The sequence below is a fragment of the Podarcis muralis genome, chromosome 15 (genome assembly GCF_964188315.1).
Source record: "Podarcis muralis chromosome 15, rPodMur119.hap1.1, whole genome shotgun sequence".
NCBI lineage: Eukaryota > Metazoa > Chordata > Lepidosauria > Squamata > Lacertidae > Podarcis > Podarcis muralis.
The window spans coordinates 44209282-44223193 of record NC_135669.1 but is presented as its reverse complement, the minus strand read 5'-3'; the positions used below and the strand labels follow the sequence as shown (position 1 = coordinate 44223193).

Sequence of the window (13912 nt, the reverse complement as noted above, 5' to 3'; positions counted from 1 at the left end):
TGCGCTGGCTCGCCAGATGCAGCTTTGTCACGCTGGCCACGTGACCCGGAAGTGTCTCCGGACAGCGCTGGCCCCCGGCCTCTTGAGTGAGATGAGCGCACAACCCTAGAGTCTGTCAAGACTGGCCCGTACGGGCAGGGGTACCTTTATCTTTACCTTTAACCCGGGCCAAGGCAAGTAATTTGCGCCCCCTAACCTGCCGCTGCTGCCAGCTTCTTTTTGCTGCTGCCTGGGCTGGGGTATTTACGGTAAGGTAGCCACGGCGGCGGCCGGTCCGTGTCAGGTGATCTGAGGCGAGTTGCCGCTGGCGCTGCCGCCCAAACAACGGCGCTTGCCCGGAGGAGGAGGAGGGCAGAGAGGCGAGGAAAATGCAACATGGCCCAGCAGCTGCAGCAGCGGTGGCGGGGCTGTGAGGAGGGGCTGCCTGGCGCGCCCTCTGCGGCCCTGACGCCCGGGGACCGCGGCGAGCGCTGAGAGCCGCTGCCAGCTCGTCGGTTCCGCAAGACATGGGGCTCTGCTACAGCCTGCGCCCGAGGCTCTTCGGCGACTCCGGAGGTGGCGAGCGCGCCCCCCCAGATGTTGCGCCCGGTGCGGCCGGCCCCCCCTGCACCCCCCACGCTACGCCACTGCGCGCACGTCCCATCCTCGGATAGAAGGCCCCCTCATGAGTGCAATTTCAGGGGCTCCATGATCACTGCAGATGGTGACAGCAGCCACGAAATTAAAAGACGCCTGCTTCTTGGGAGAAAAGCAATGGCAAACCTAGACAGCGTCTTAAAAAGCAGAGACACCACCTTGCCGACAAAGGTCCGTATAGTTCAAGCTCTGGTTTTCCCAGTAGTGATGTATGGAAGTGAGAGCTGGACCATAAAGAAGGCTGATCACCAAAGAATGGATGCTTTTGAATTCTGGTGCTGGAGGAGACTCTTGAGAGTCCCATGGACTGCAAGAAGATCAAACCTCTCCATTCTGAAGGAAATCAGCCCTGAGTGCTCACTGGAAGGACAGATCCTGAAGCTGAGGCTCCAAGACTTTGGCCACCTCATGAGAAGAGAAGACTCCCTGGAAATGATCCTGATGTTGGGAAAGATGGAGGGCACAAGGAGAAGGGGACGACAGAGGACGAGATGGTTGGACAGTGTTCTCGAAGCGACCAGCATGAGTTTGACCAAACTGCGGGAGGCAGTGGAAGACAGGAGGGCCTGGCGTGCTCTGGTCCAGGGGGTCACGAAGAGGCGGACACGACTAAACAACAACAGCTTGAATAAAATATCGCGGGTGGGGGCAGGATCGACCGCAAGACGTGATGCACCTTGCAGTGCCGTGTGGGAAAATGATTGCTTGTACATGAGAGCATGAGCAAAGTTCTTATTGTTACAGGGTGATTTCATAGCTAGAAGCATCCTTGGAGCATGAACAGCGCGTGAACAGCTCGTGCTGTCCTATATGATTGGCTAACGTGGCATGGCCTGATGCTCGCATAGCTTTAGGCCCCACTCTCTTGGGGCCCCCCTAAAAAATTTAAAGGAAAAAAAAACTGGATGTACATTTCCAAAATATAAGATAAAAAAATAAATAAAACAAAACCGACCTACAGCAACAGTGTTTTGTGTTGTGCAGGCTCCTATGATGTAAGTCATGGGCCCCACCTGCTCCCTAAAATATCACTGGTTTGCTCATTTCTATATCAATTACTTTGATCAAATACATATTTTGTTACGTGCAAATGGCTTTAGATTCCTATTAGGTCCATAAATTACTACGTAGCATGTATTCAACACAAAAAACAGCGACAATTTGTTATTGACAAAGGACAGCTGGACATATAAAGGGGCCCATTACCTTCAGTAGCTTAGGGCTTCATCAAACCTAAATCCGGCCCTGCATACACACCATTTGAATGGCAATGATGACCATCAACTTTTTTGGGGGGGCAGCCAGACCCCTCAAATATTTTATTGGGGGGCCTAGCCCTAGAAGCTGGCTCCTATGCTCAGTTTTCTTTTTTCTTTATTATTTATGAGAGCTGTATGCTGCACTATACCCACCGGTCTCAGGGCAGTTCATCGGGTAAAACCACAAAATACATAATCAAAAGAAAAACAACCCAATAACCCCCCCCCATAAAAAATTAAAATAAAAACCCCACATTTTAGAAGGCCACTGTTTTCTGAGAGCCAGCTCTGTTAAATTCGGGTGTGCTTGCTTCAAACAGGTTGCAAAGGTTTGACAAAAGGCTTTCCGCCCCTTGAAACGCCGCCTTCCACTGGAAATAATCCTGCAAAGAATTTCAATTGCGGACATGGACCATGAACCCCATTGAAGGAAAGCGAAGAAGTCTCACCTCCTTAGGGAGAGAGAGATTGGCAGCTCTTGGAAGGGAACCATTTTTTGAGCCTGAAATTCCAGTTCCACCATTGTGGGTGGGGAAGGAAAAAGGCAGGAAAACTCCCCACCTCAAGGAAAACTCAGAACCCACAGCACTATCATCATTAAATTTTAAAACCACCCTTCATCAAGAGACCACAGAGCGGTTTACAACACAGAACAACATTAATAATGACAAAAATATTATAATAGGCAGTACCTCCCTCCCACCACCACATTTTAAAAGGCCACAAATTGATTAACAGCCAAAGGCCTGGTTGACAAGGAATCTTTTTGCCTGACGCTTCATCCAGAGGCAGCTGTGGGGTGTGGGGAGATTATTTATTTTGTTATTAATGCCTGCCTTTCATCTTAAGATCCTAGGGTGGGGTCACAGCATTAAAACACATTATTCTTTTTTATAAACAAAAACAAAAACAAAACCACACATCTCAAAACAACTTAATTCATTATTTATTATTGATTTCATAAAAATTATATACCGCTCGAGTGCAGAAAAAAACCTCCAAGCAGTTAAAAAGTCTGCTCAGCAGCCGTGACACCCGTGTGGCCTTCTCTTGCCTTAAAAAGATCCGCTAGTAAAAAATAAAAAAGAGCGGGAAAAATGAAAAAGGAGGAGGGAAATGGCAGCCCGCAAAGTGACAACAGCAAATAATACACCGGGCGCTTGGTACCACTCCCTTTCGAAAATCGAAAAAATGGAGAAAATTACACATCATGTCAGACTTCAACAGGGACTTGAGCCTCCAGGCACTTTTGGTAAGATTTGGCGTTCCTTTGTGACATTTGCAATGGGCGACTTTCAAGGCAACTCTCCTCACAGGCTTGGCAAGTCTGGAACCAGACCTGACGATCTGACGACACCGATAGCCTTGACTTGGACTTTGCTGTTTTGGTCCACGTGCAACTGTACCGTTTTATAGTTTTCGTCTTTCATCTCTTCATTTCCCCCCTGTTGCCACTGTTCTTTTTCCTTTATATACATTGTAGAATGGGGTGGGGGAAACCCTTTACCAAAAGAGAAAGACAGCTGCAAAGATCTCCTCCAATGCCCAACCCGCTGTGATCGCCAGGGAACAAAAAAGGAGAGAAACCGTGGACAACCTAAGAGCGCTCAGGGGAACACTTTAGAACCCTGCTTTTTGATGCCACAATTTGACTTTAAAGTTTTCCTTGATTTCATGTATGGTTTCTGCACAGGCACCCGTTCTATGGAGGTGAGCCCTCTTTGAAAAACACCGCAGCCTAGTTCGCCAGCCCCACCATCCTCTCGCTGACTTCCCAAAGTTTCTTGGCTACGGCATCATCCCGGGCATGTGGCTTGGGGTCATGCAGCCTGCAATCAGCAAAATAGCGCCCGCTGTACTTCTCAATGCCTTCCTCAGTGGCACAGTAGATGGACGTCTGAGCTCCGCTGGTCGTGTCTCGGAAGAAGAGCCAGAAAAGAGGCTTCAGCCAGATCGACATGTGACGGAATAATTCAGTGTTAACAAGCCCTGAAAGGAAAAAAAATAAATCAGTAGCTAGAACTGAATGGAGGTCCTTTATCATTCTCTTTTCCGCTTGGGCCAACCAGACGCCCCATCTGGGAAGCCTGACATGAGCAGAACAGCACTTCCTCAGCAGCAGCAGCTGGTGTTTAGAGGTCAACTTCCTTTGATACTGGAGGTTCCATCTAGCTAGTATCCACTAGTATGACTGGAGCTGATGGCAGTCATCGTTCAAAGCACCTGAAGGGCATTGTAGTGATCTGATGGGATTACTATGAGGAATTATAAAATATGCATCAAGCCATGGTGTCCGCGATGAAAGCATTGCGTTGACTGGGTTTGATTCATTGACAATAATTTCTGATCAAATCCCACAAGCCTCTCCATCTCTACTATTTGCTTTCTCTACACCTGACAGGCATGTATAAGCATTCTAAATACACAGGCCAGTTGTTCACTGGGCATTCTCACTACATAATAAATAATAATAAATTTTATTTATATCCCTCCCTCCCCAGCCTTAGCCGGGCTCAGGGCGGCTAACAACAATAAAACAGTACAAAAGTACAGCATAAACAACATTCTAAAATCATTCATTATAAAATTAATTCATTCAAGCCACTGGCAACCATTGCGCCAGAGCTCCGCGAAGATTGCCGAGGGAGGGAGTCAGGCTGTGCCCTGGCCAAAGGCCTGGTGGAACAGCTCTGTCTTGCAGGCCCTGCGGAAAGATGTCAAGTCCCACAGGGCCCTGGTCTCTTGTGACAGAGTGTTCCACCAGATCGGAGCCACAGCCGAAAAAGCCCTGGCTCTGGTTGAGGCCAGCCTTACCTCCCTGTGGCCTGAGACCTTCAAGATGTTTTTATTTGAAGACCGTAAGTTTCTCTGTGGGGCATACCAGGAGAGGCGGTCCCGTAGGTATGAGGGTCCTAGGCCGTATAGGGCTTTAAAGGTTAAAACCAGCACCTTAAACCTGATCCTGTACTCCACCGGGAGCCAGTGCAGCTGGTATAGCACTGGGTGAATGTGATCTCGCAGCGAAGACCTCGTAAGGAGTCTCGCTGCAGCATTCTGCACCCGCTGGAGTTTCTGGGTCAGTCTCAAGGGCAGCCCCATGTAGAGCGAGTTACAATAATCCAGTCTGGAGGTGACCGTCGCGTGGATCACAATGGCTAGGTCAGGGCGAGAGAGATGAGGAGCCAATTGCTTAGCTTGGCGGAGATGGAAAAATGCCGCCTTTGTTATAGCTGCAATCTGCGCCTCCATGGAAAGGGAGGTGTCGAAGATTACACCCAAACTCTTAACGGACGGTTAAATTACATAAAGATAGTAAGTTACTTTGATGTAGTTTAATCTTTAGATAGATCTTAAGAGTTCAGGAAGAGAGTTCACAAAGAGATGGTAAATACTACCCATCCTTCCTCTCCTGTTTATGATCTCTGGGGTTTTCCTAAAAGCATTCCTCCTTGCTTCCTCTTTTATTTACTCTGGACTACTATACATGCTCAAATTAGCTCTTTGTAGTTTTAACTTTTAACTTTGTCCCCACGTGGGGTTTTTTTAAATGCTCAAGGAAATCTGATTGGTTCTTATGAACACTGTGTAAAAAGTTCTTATGTGAATAAAACGACCTGGGCCGAGGGGTGGACAGGAATTATTATTGGTACCTCCTCCCAGAGTCTTGCTGGTCAAGCCTCGTGTGTATTCTATTAATCAGGATCCAATCCTTCCTTGCTTTGGGAACGCTAGAGACTTCTGGGGAAGATGGCGCCGGGTCAAGTCTCAACTTGAGTCTCCGCTGCGTGAGTAGGAGCTCTAATGATCAAATTATCCTGATAAAAAGGCTCAAACTATGAAAATATCTGCCAACTTTTATCAGTAAAAGACTCTGGGAGCTGCCGGGTGAACTTTTAAACCTCCCCTCCCCTTTCAAAGCTACTTAAATCAACTTTGAACCACTGTGTAAAAAGTTCTTATGTGAATAAAATGACCTGGGCTGAGGGGTGGACAGGAATTATTATTGGCACCTCCTCCCAGAGTCTTGCTGGTCAAGCCTCATGTGTATTCTATTAATCAGGGTCCAATCCTTCCTTGTTTTGGGAATGCTACAGGCATCAGGTTGCCAAAGGCTAGTCTAGTTGCAGATGGCAATGATGACCAAGAAATTTGCAAAAGGAATGTATGTTCTAGGGTGATGCATGAAAAGGTGAGCTGCACAGGAATCTCTGTAATTATTGGCCCTCCAGATAGCAAATACCCTGTCCTGCAGATGTTGTAGGACCCCAGTTAGCACAGTCAACGGTCAGGAATGATGGGAGCCCAACAGCATCTAGAGGACCAATGGAAGTCTGCTTCTCAGACAGTCCCCATCTGCCACCCTTCCTACTTACAACCATCCCAGGGGCTGGTCCTGCCCATCAGCTTCCTTCTCTTCCACAGTCTCAGTGTTGACCCTTGTAAATCTCTGCAGGGATAAGGATAAGGATGGGGACAGAACTAGGAGGAGTTGGCTCCATCTGCAATTGACTCTGTCTCCACCTTTCACTGGTTCTGGCTCTGTCTATTATTGGGCTCCCTGCTTTCTGCCCCTCCAGTCCCCCAAGGGCCCCAGACACCACTATAGAGGGTCCCAAGTGAAGGCAAGAGCTGAGCTGGACCTGCCACCCACCTGGATGGACCGCGTAGCAGGTAACGTTCGTCCCTTCCAGTCGATTGGCGAGCTCCCGGGTGTACAGCATATTGGCCAGTTTGCTGTTCCTGTAGGACTGGACCCCTGGCGACTGCCCATCCACTGGCTTGTGGATGTCCTGAAAGTCAATCTTCCCCCACCGATGTCCACTGGAAGCCACCACCACCACACGGCTGGGCGCACACTGCTTCATCCGCTCGAGGAGGAGGTGGGTCAGAAGGAAATGACTCAAGTGATTCACCTGGAACGCCAAATTCAAGCCGTCACTGCTTTGGCTTCCAGTCCTGACACCTACCAGAAAATGAGGCTGGATTAAACAAGTGCAGCATGCAGACAGGCCTTTTCTCTGGTGGCCCCATTTCTGTGGGAGGCTCACCCTGCTGAAATATGAGAGCCCCCCATCACTACAGGCATTCTGCCGGCTTTTTGAGACACACCTTTTTAGCAAGAAGACCCAGGTAACTACCGACCATGCCAGGGCCCAATGTCTTTATAAATGTCTTTATAAATAACTTGGATGAAGGAATTGAGGGGATGCTCAACAAATTTGCAGATGACAGTGACATTTTTTTGGGAAATGATATACAATTAATTGAAAAAATGTTTAAAATGACATTTGTAAAACAAAAACAAAAACCAGAAGCATTTCTGTTAGGGATTGTAGGACAAGATCTTCCAAGAAAAACAAATAACTTATTTATGTATGCTACAACAGCAGCAAGAGTCTTGATAGCACAAGGATGGAAGAACCAGGAAATCCCAAGGAAAGAACAGTGGCAAGAAAAATTGATGAGCTACGCAGAACTGGCTAAATTGACTTATAAATTGTGGGACAAGGACAACTGTGACTTTAAGGAAAAATGGGAGCTTTTTACAAATTATTTTAAAAGACAACAAAATGAACTGGACTCCTTGGCATGTTTTGAGTAAAAATACACAAATTTATTGGTCGATAACAGGGTAGATAGATAATGTAAGGACATGTAACATGCAGAGAACAATGTGTCCTGAAAAATCAGAGAGAGGAGCTGAGGGAAGTCTCTGGGGAGGGAGGGAGGGTTTGAAGGGGGGATGTGGGAAAAGGGGGGGGGATAATGAATATGATATGTTTTGATAGTTTGTATGTTGAAATTGTTAATAAAAATATTTTTTAAAAAAAATTGCAGATGAACCAAACTGGATGGGTAGTGAATGCCATGGAAGACAGAACCAGGATAGCTCTGCTCTATTCTGCCTTGGTGAGTCCTACTTAGAGATGCTGTTGGGAACAGAACTTTGGACCTTCTGCATGCAAAGCAGGTGCTCTACCACTGAGCCCTTCCCCTAAAAGGAAAGCAGGATTTCAGCCCTCATGGTTTTGAAGAAAAAGATGATTTAGACAGGAACAAAGGAAGCTGTCATAGCAATGCACAATCCGATCCAACTAGTTCAGTATTGGCTACACTGACTAGTGGTGGGTCTCCAGAATTTTAGGCTGGGACATTCCCAGCCCTACCTGGGGATGCCATTGGGGACTGAAAACCTTGGACCTTCTGCATGCAAAGCAGCTGTGCCCCTTCCCCAAATCTCACCTGCATTGTTGATGAGAATGTCAAGGCGGGGCTCAGATTTCAAGAAAGCCGCTGCAAAAGCCCTCACTGACGTGAAGCTGGCCAAGTCCAGGCTCATGAAGAGAACTTCATTGTTCCCACTTTCCTGAGCAGGGGGGAAAAGCCACAAGGAGCGTTTAGCCCTAGCAATTAAGTTTGCCCTCTGTCCCGCTCCCAGAGCCAGGCCACAACCAGGCTCCCTTTGCTGTGCCACGCCATGGTCTTGTTCAGAATCTAGGCCCGTTTCTAGAAAGCTGCAGGAGAGTTGCGCTTGTGCTCAGATCCTGTTTGTGGGCTTCCCACAGCAGACACCAGACTGGCCACTGTGAGAAGTGGAGGCTGGGCTATTATTATTATTATTATTATTATTATTATTATTATTATTATTATATTTATTTATTTATACCCCGCCCATCTGGCTGGGTTCCCCCAGCCACTCTGGGCGGCTTCCAACAAAATATTAAAATGCAGTAATGCATCAAACATTAAAAGCTTCCCTAAACAGGGCTGCCTTCAGATGTCTTCTAAAAGTCAGATAGTTGTTTTTCTCTTTGACATCTGGTGGGAGGGCGTTCCACAGGGAGGGCGCCACCACCGAGAAGGCCCTCTGCCTGGTTCCCTGTAGCTTTGCTTCTCGCAGTGAGGGAACCGTCAGAAGGGCCTTGGCGCTGGACCTCAGTGTCCGGGCAGAACGATGGGGGTGGATCCAGTGCCTGATCCAGCAGCCTGGCTCTTATGCTCAGGTTATCTGAAGATTCACATGCCAATTAAGCTCTGGAAAAATATTACGGCCACAGATCCAGCCTTCAGATTTATTTTCTTATTACATTTGCAATTTCCTTTCCCCACAGACGACCAAGATTAAGGAAAAATATATGATGGTGGTGAATGGCATAAAGCATAAACAATAAAACTACATTCCTAAAACAAATATGAGATACATCATAAATCAGTAGATCAGATTAGTACATCAGCAGCGCAGCTGCTTCATCACCACCCCAGTCCCAGAAAAAGCCAGGTGAGGAGGTGAGTTTTAAGCAGGCTCCTAAATGCCAATGTTGTACAGGGCAACTTGATATTATTCCCTGCAAGTGCATTGTGGGAAAACATCCTCCAAGCACCCCCACCCCAATGTCATAATAATAATAATAATAATAATAATAATAATAATAATAATAATAATAATAAATTTATTTATACCCCACCCTTCCCGGTTCAGAAAACCGGGCTCAGTGTGGTTAACTACAAATTTAAAACACTTAATTGATGCAACAAAAAACAGCATAAAATACAGTATAAAACATGAATAAATTCAGAATTCAAAAATCAACTTAAGGGGAAAATCCATCTAATAAACATTAGATGATCACCAGGGCTAGCTGGCTAAATTAGTCCTATTTGGGCCAGCAAGGAGACCAGGGGAGAATTAGCTGTGGGATCCCAGAGCGGGTGATCTTCATAAAAAGGGGAGGGGGAGGGAAGGAAGGGGAATAAAAGATCAGGCTAAGTTCAAGTTGAAAGCCAGGTGGGATAGCTCTGTCTTACAGGCCCTGCGGAAGGAGGTTAAATCCTGAAGGGCCCTGGTCTCATGGGACAGAGCATTCCACCAGGTCGGAGCCATCACTGAAAAGGCCCTGGCCCTGGTGGAGGATAGTCTGACTTCCTTAGGGCCCAGGACCTCTAAACTATGATTATTCATGGACCGTAAGGTCCTCTGTGGGGCAGACCAGGAGAGGCGGTCCCATAAATACGAGGGCCTTAAGCCACAAAAGGCTTTAAAGGTCAAAACCAGCACCTTAATACCACTAGGGTAGACTTTTCTAACCTGGTGCCCTCCCAGATCTTTTGAACAACAACTCCCACACAGACAGCTGTGTGATGTTCATGGGAGAGCGGCAGGTTGGTGAATTCTCCTAGAAAGCTAGATCTCCCAGATTTCTAGAAGGAAGGGCAGACTGTTCAGATTCCATTATGACATGATTTTACTGTGAAATCGCTTCAAGATAGTTCAAGGGAAGCGATTTCTAAGTGGAGGCAAAGAAATAAACGCTGCCTTTGGAAGGAGGCAGGTGGCCGGCACTCACCCTCCTGATGTCATAGACGGCAGATTCTCCTCGCTCTCTGTCCCGGCAAGCCAGGATGACACGGGCTCCCCTCCGGGCCAGATCCAGGGCCGTTGCCTTTCCAATCCCAGTGTTTCCACCTGGAAAAGTCCGGGGGAAAGAATGATCTAGAGCAGTGGTTCCCAAAATGTGTGTTGGGTGGTGGCGGGGCTTACTGGCTGCTTGAAATTTGTCGAGGGTCTTGGCGGACCTCTGAATGGTTTTTCTACCTGCTGTGGCAATTGTAATGAGCTGTGCTAGGTGCTGTATGGTTTTTAACTTCATTTTCACTACATCCTTTATTTCTTACAGGTTGCGGTTTGTTGCATTATAATGTGGATTCCACAGAGTTTGGGGTCAGAGGCAGTACATGCTTCTGAAGGCCAGTTGCTGGAAACAGCAGGAGAGGGGAGTGGCTCCTGGGCTCAGGCCCTGCATGTGGGCTTCCCATGGGGGCAGCTGGGTGGCCACCAGGGCAGGAGGTTGAACCAGATGCACCACTGAGGGATATAAGATCTGTAAAGAGTGGCAAAGAGCAATTTCAAGATATACTTGGTAGGGCAAAAAGCCGAGAATTCAATTTAAGTTATTAACAGATGCGAGAGAAAGAGGAGGCTTTGCCCTGCCTGACTTGAAACTATACTATGAGGCATCTTGCCTTTGCTGGTTGAAAGACTGGATAAAACTAGAAAATAAGGAACTGCTAGACTTAGAGGGGTATGACAACAGATTCAGATGGCACGCGTATTTGTGGTATGAAGCAGATGCACCATTGGCCTGATCCAGCAGCCAGGCTCTTTCCTGGAGGTGGTTGGAGGATGGATGGTGGGTAGCAGAGTGAGGTTGACTCCTCCTGACAAGACAGAAGTACTGTTTTGTGGGGACAGGAGGAGGGCAGGTATGGAGGACTCCCTGGTCCCGAATGGGGAAACTGTGCCCCTGAAGGACCAGGTGCGCAGCCTGGGAGTCATTCTGGACTCACAGCTGTCCATGGAGATGCAGGTCAAATCTGTGTCCAGGGCAGCTGTCTACCAGCTCATTCTGGTCCACAGGCTGAGACCCTCCCTGCCCACAGACTGTCTTCCCAGAGTGGTGCATGCACTGGTTATCTCCCACTTGGACTACTGCAATGCGCTCTACATGGGGTTACCTTTGAAGGTGACCCGGAAACTACAACTAATCCAGAATGCGGCAGCTAGACTGGTGACCGGGAGCGGCCGCCAAGACCACATATCACTGGTATTGAAAGACCTACACTGGCTCCCAGTACGTTTCCGAGCACAATTAAAAGTGTTGGTGCTGACCTTGAAAGCCCTAAACGGCCTCGGTCCAGTATATCTGAAGGAGTGTCTCCACCTCCATCATTCTGCCCGGACACTGAGGTCCAGCTCTGAGGGCCTTCTGGCAGTTCCCTCGCTGCGAGAAGCCAAGTTACAGGGAACCAGGCAGAGGGCCTTCTCGGTGGTGGCGCCCGCCCTGTGGAACGCCCTCCCACCAGATGTCAAAGAGAAAAATAACTACCAAACTTTTAGAAGACATCTGAAGGCAGCCCTGTTTAGGGAAGCTTTTAATGTTTAATAGACTATTGTATTTTAATATTCTGTTGGAAGCTGCCCAGAGTGGCTGGGGAAACCCAGCCAGATGGGCGGAGTATAAATAATAAATTATTCTTATTCTTAGGAGAGCTCAAATTGTAGCAGAATACAATACAATATATACAAATATTGAATGCTATGGATGTGCTGTCTCTCATCTTCCACTACAAACCCTCAGGCACATCACAGACCTCCTGAATAAAGCTCTGGAGCCCTCTGATGGGAGCTGTAGTTCAACAGAGGAGCCCCCATCTCAGGGCCAGCTGCCAGGGCACCATTATCAGCGCCCTTCACGGCATTTATGCATCTCTTTATAATATACAGTGGTACCTTGGTTTAAGAACAATCCGGTTTAAGAACTATTTGGTTTACAAACTCCACAAAACTGGAAATAGTGTCTTGGTTTGAGAACTTGACCTCGGTCTAAGAACGGAATGAGTTTGACCAAACTGCGGGAGGCAGTGGAAGACAGGAGTACCTGGCGTGCTCTGGTCCAGGGGGTCACGAAGTGTCTGCCACGACTAAATGACTAAGCAACAACAAGAACAACAGAATCTGAACAGTGGAAGGGCCTCGTTAGGATTTAAGAACGTTTTTGGTTTAAGAACGGAATTCCAGAACGGATTAAGTTCGTAAACCGAGGTGCCACTGTATTATATATAATAAATTTATATATAACCAACCTGTCACCTCTGTGGGGCGCCTCTTAAACGCCAACCCTCTTCTATCTCATTTCCAGGTTGGGTTGGAAATGGAGTGGCAGTAATCTCTCTCTCGCTACCAAGTGTTCCCTTCATCCTGACTGAGCCGTGCTGCCTGGGGCTTCTGGGAGGCCCAGAACAGGAAAAGCGCCACAGGTTTCTCCATCGCTGGGTGTGCAGCCTTACTCAACACATCATAATTACCCAAGCCCGCCTCTGCACATCTCTGCTTGGCAACAGGAGGGCAGGTTTGGCCCAGCAGCCGTGAGCTGCTCATCCCGCCTGTCAAACCTGATAACTTTTTTGCCACGGACCTGATCCACTTTGCCTCTAGTGTTGTTCGGTTTTTTTTGACACAGGGAGTCGCCTCGTTTATATCTTTGAATGTTGCTCAGGCTGATCTGGAGTTTTTTTCCTGGGGATCAAGGGCCAGGAAACCCCGGAGCGGGAGCTCCCGCAGACCCTCTTCGGACCCTCTAACCACTGCCCCACGCTGCCCCCCCCCCCCGCCTTCCGGGGCCGATTCTCACCCGTGATCAGCACCGTCTTGCCCCGCAGGCTGGTCTCGTTCTTGCACGTGGCCCCTTTGATGCAGTTGTAATAGAGCAAGGCGTAGAGGCCCAGCGCCAGCGCCAGACCCGCCAGCGCCTCCGCGGCGGCCATCGCGCGCTTCTTGCGCCCGGAGCGCAAAAGGGAGGAGGAGGAGGAGGAGGGGGCGCCAGCAGCAGCCTAGGCGCGCATCTTGCGCCCGCGATCGCCGGCTCCTCGCACTGCTGGTCGGAGGAAGAGGCGGACGCCGCTGATCCTCCTCCTCCTCGGGAGGCAGATCCCAGCAGCCAGACGGGCCCCGGATCCTTCCTCTTTCTCCCGCGGACCCGTGCGCAAGGCTGCGCGCCTGCCGCCCCTTGCGCTCCAAGGCGTGCCGGGAACGCTTGCAGAGATGCGCGTCACGGTCAGCGGTATCCCGGACCGTGTGGGGGTCAGAGCTCCGCCCCATAGCAAAGTCCGCGTCCCTGTCCCCGCCCCACCAGGAGGGTCCTCCTCCTCGGGAGGCGGGTTCTCAGCAGCCAGACGCGCCCCGGATCCCTCCTCCCGCTCCTCCCCTCGCGGGCCCTTGCGCAAAGCTGCGCGCTCCTGGAGACACCAGAGGACCAGCCATCTCTCTTTGACGGCCCCGGGAGCAGAGATGGGGAACACCTGTGACCTTGCAGATGCTGTCGGACTCCAGTTCCCTTCATCCTTGTCCCTGGACCAGGGAGAGCGCCTCAAGATTTCCTCCTCGCGGGGTTTGCAGCCATCCGCCCACGTCTTCTGGGAAGCCCAGTTGCCAAAGCTCTCCTTGGACCATCACTGTTTGG

The 13912-nt window shown here is 49.1% G+C and overlaps 1 protein-coding gene across 1 annotated transcript; it reads right to left on the bottom strand.

Annotated features, from left to right (window-relative positions):
* Nucleotides 1-2819: 2819 nt before the first annotated feature.
* LOC114585547 (dehydrogenase/reductase SDR family member 13-like) lies at nt 2820-13568 on the bottom strand. The gene is made up of 5 exons (XM_028708310.2): nt 13085-13568; nt 10241-10359; nt 8139-8262; nt 6547-6858; nt 2820-3884 (listed from the first exon to the last, which is right to left on the bottom strand). The coding sequence occupies exons 1-5, from the start codon at nt 13215-13217 to the stop codon at nt 3634-3636; spliced, it is 939 nt and encodes a 312-aa protein (XP_028564143.2). The 5' UTR covers nt 13218-13568; the 3' UTR covers nt 2820-3633.
* Nucleotides 13569-13912: the final 344 nt, after the last annotated feature.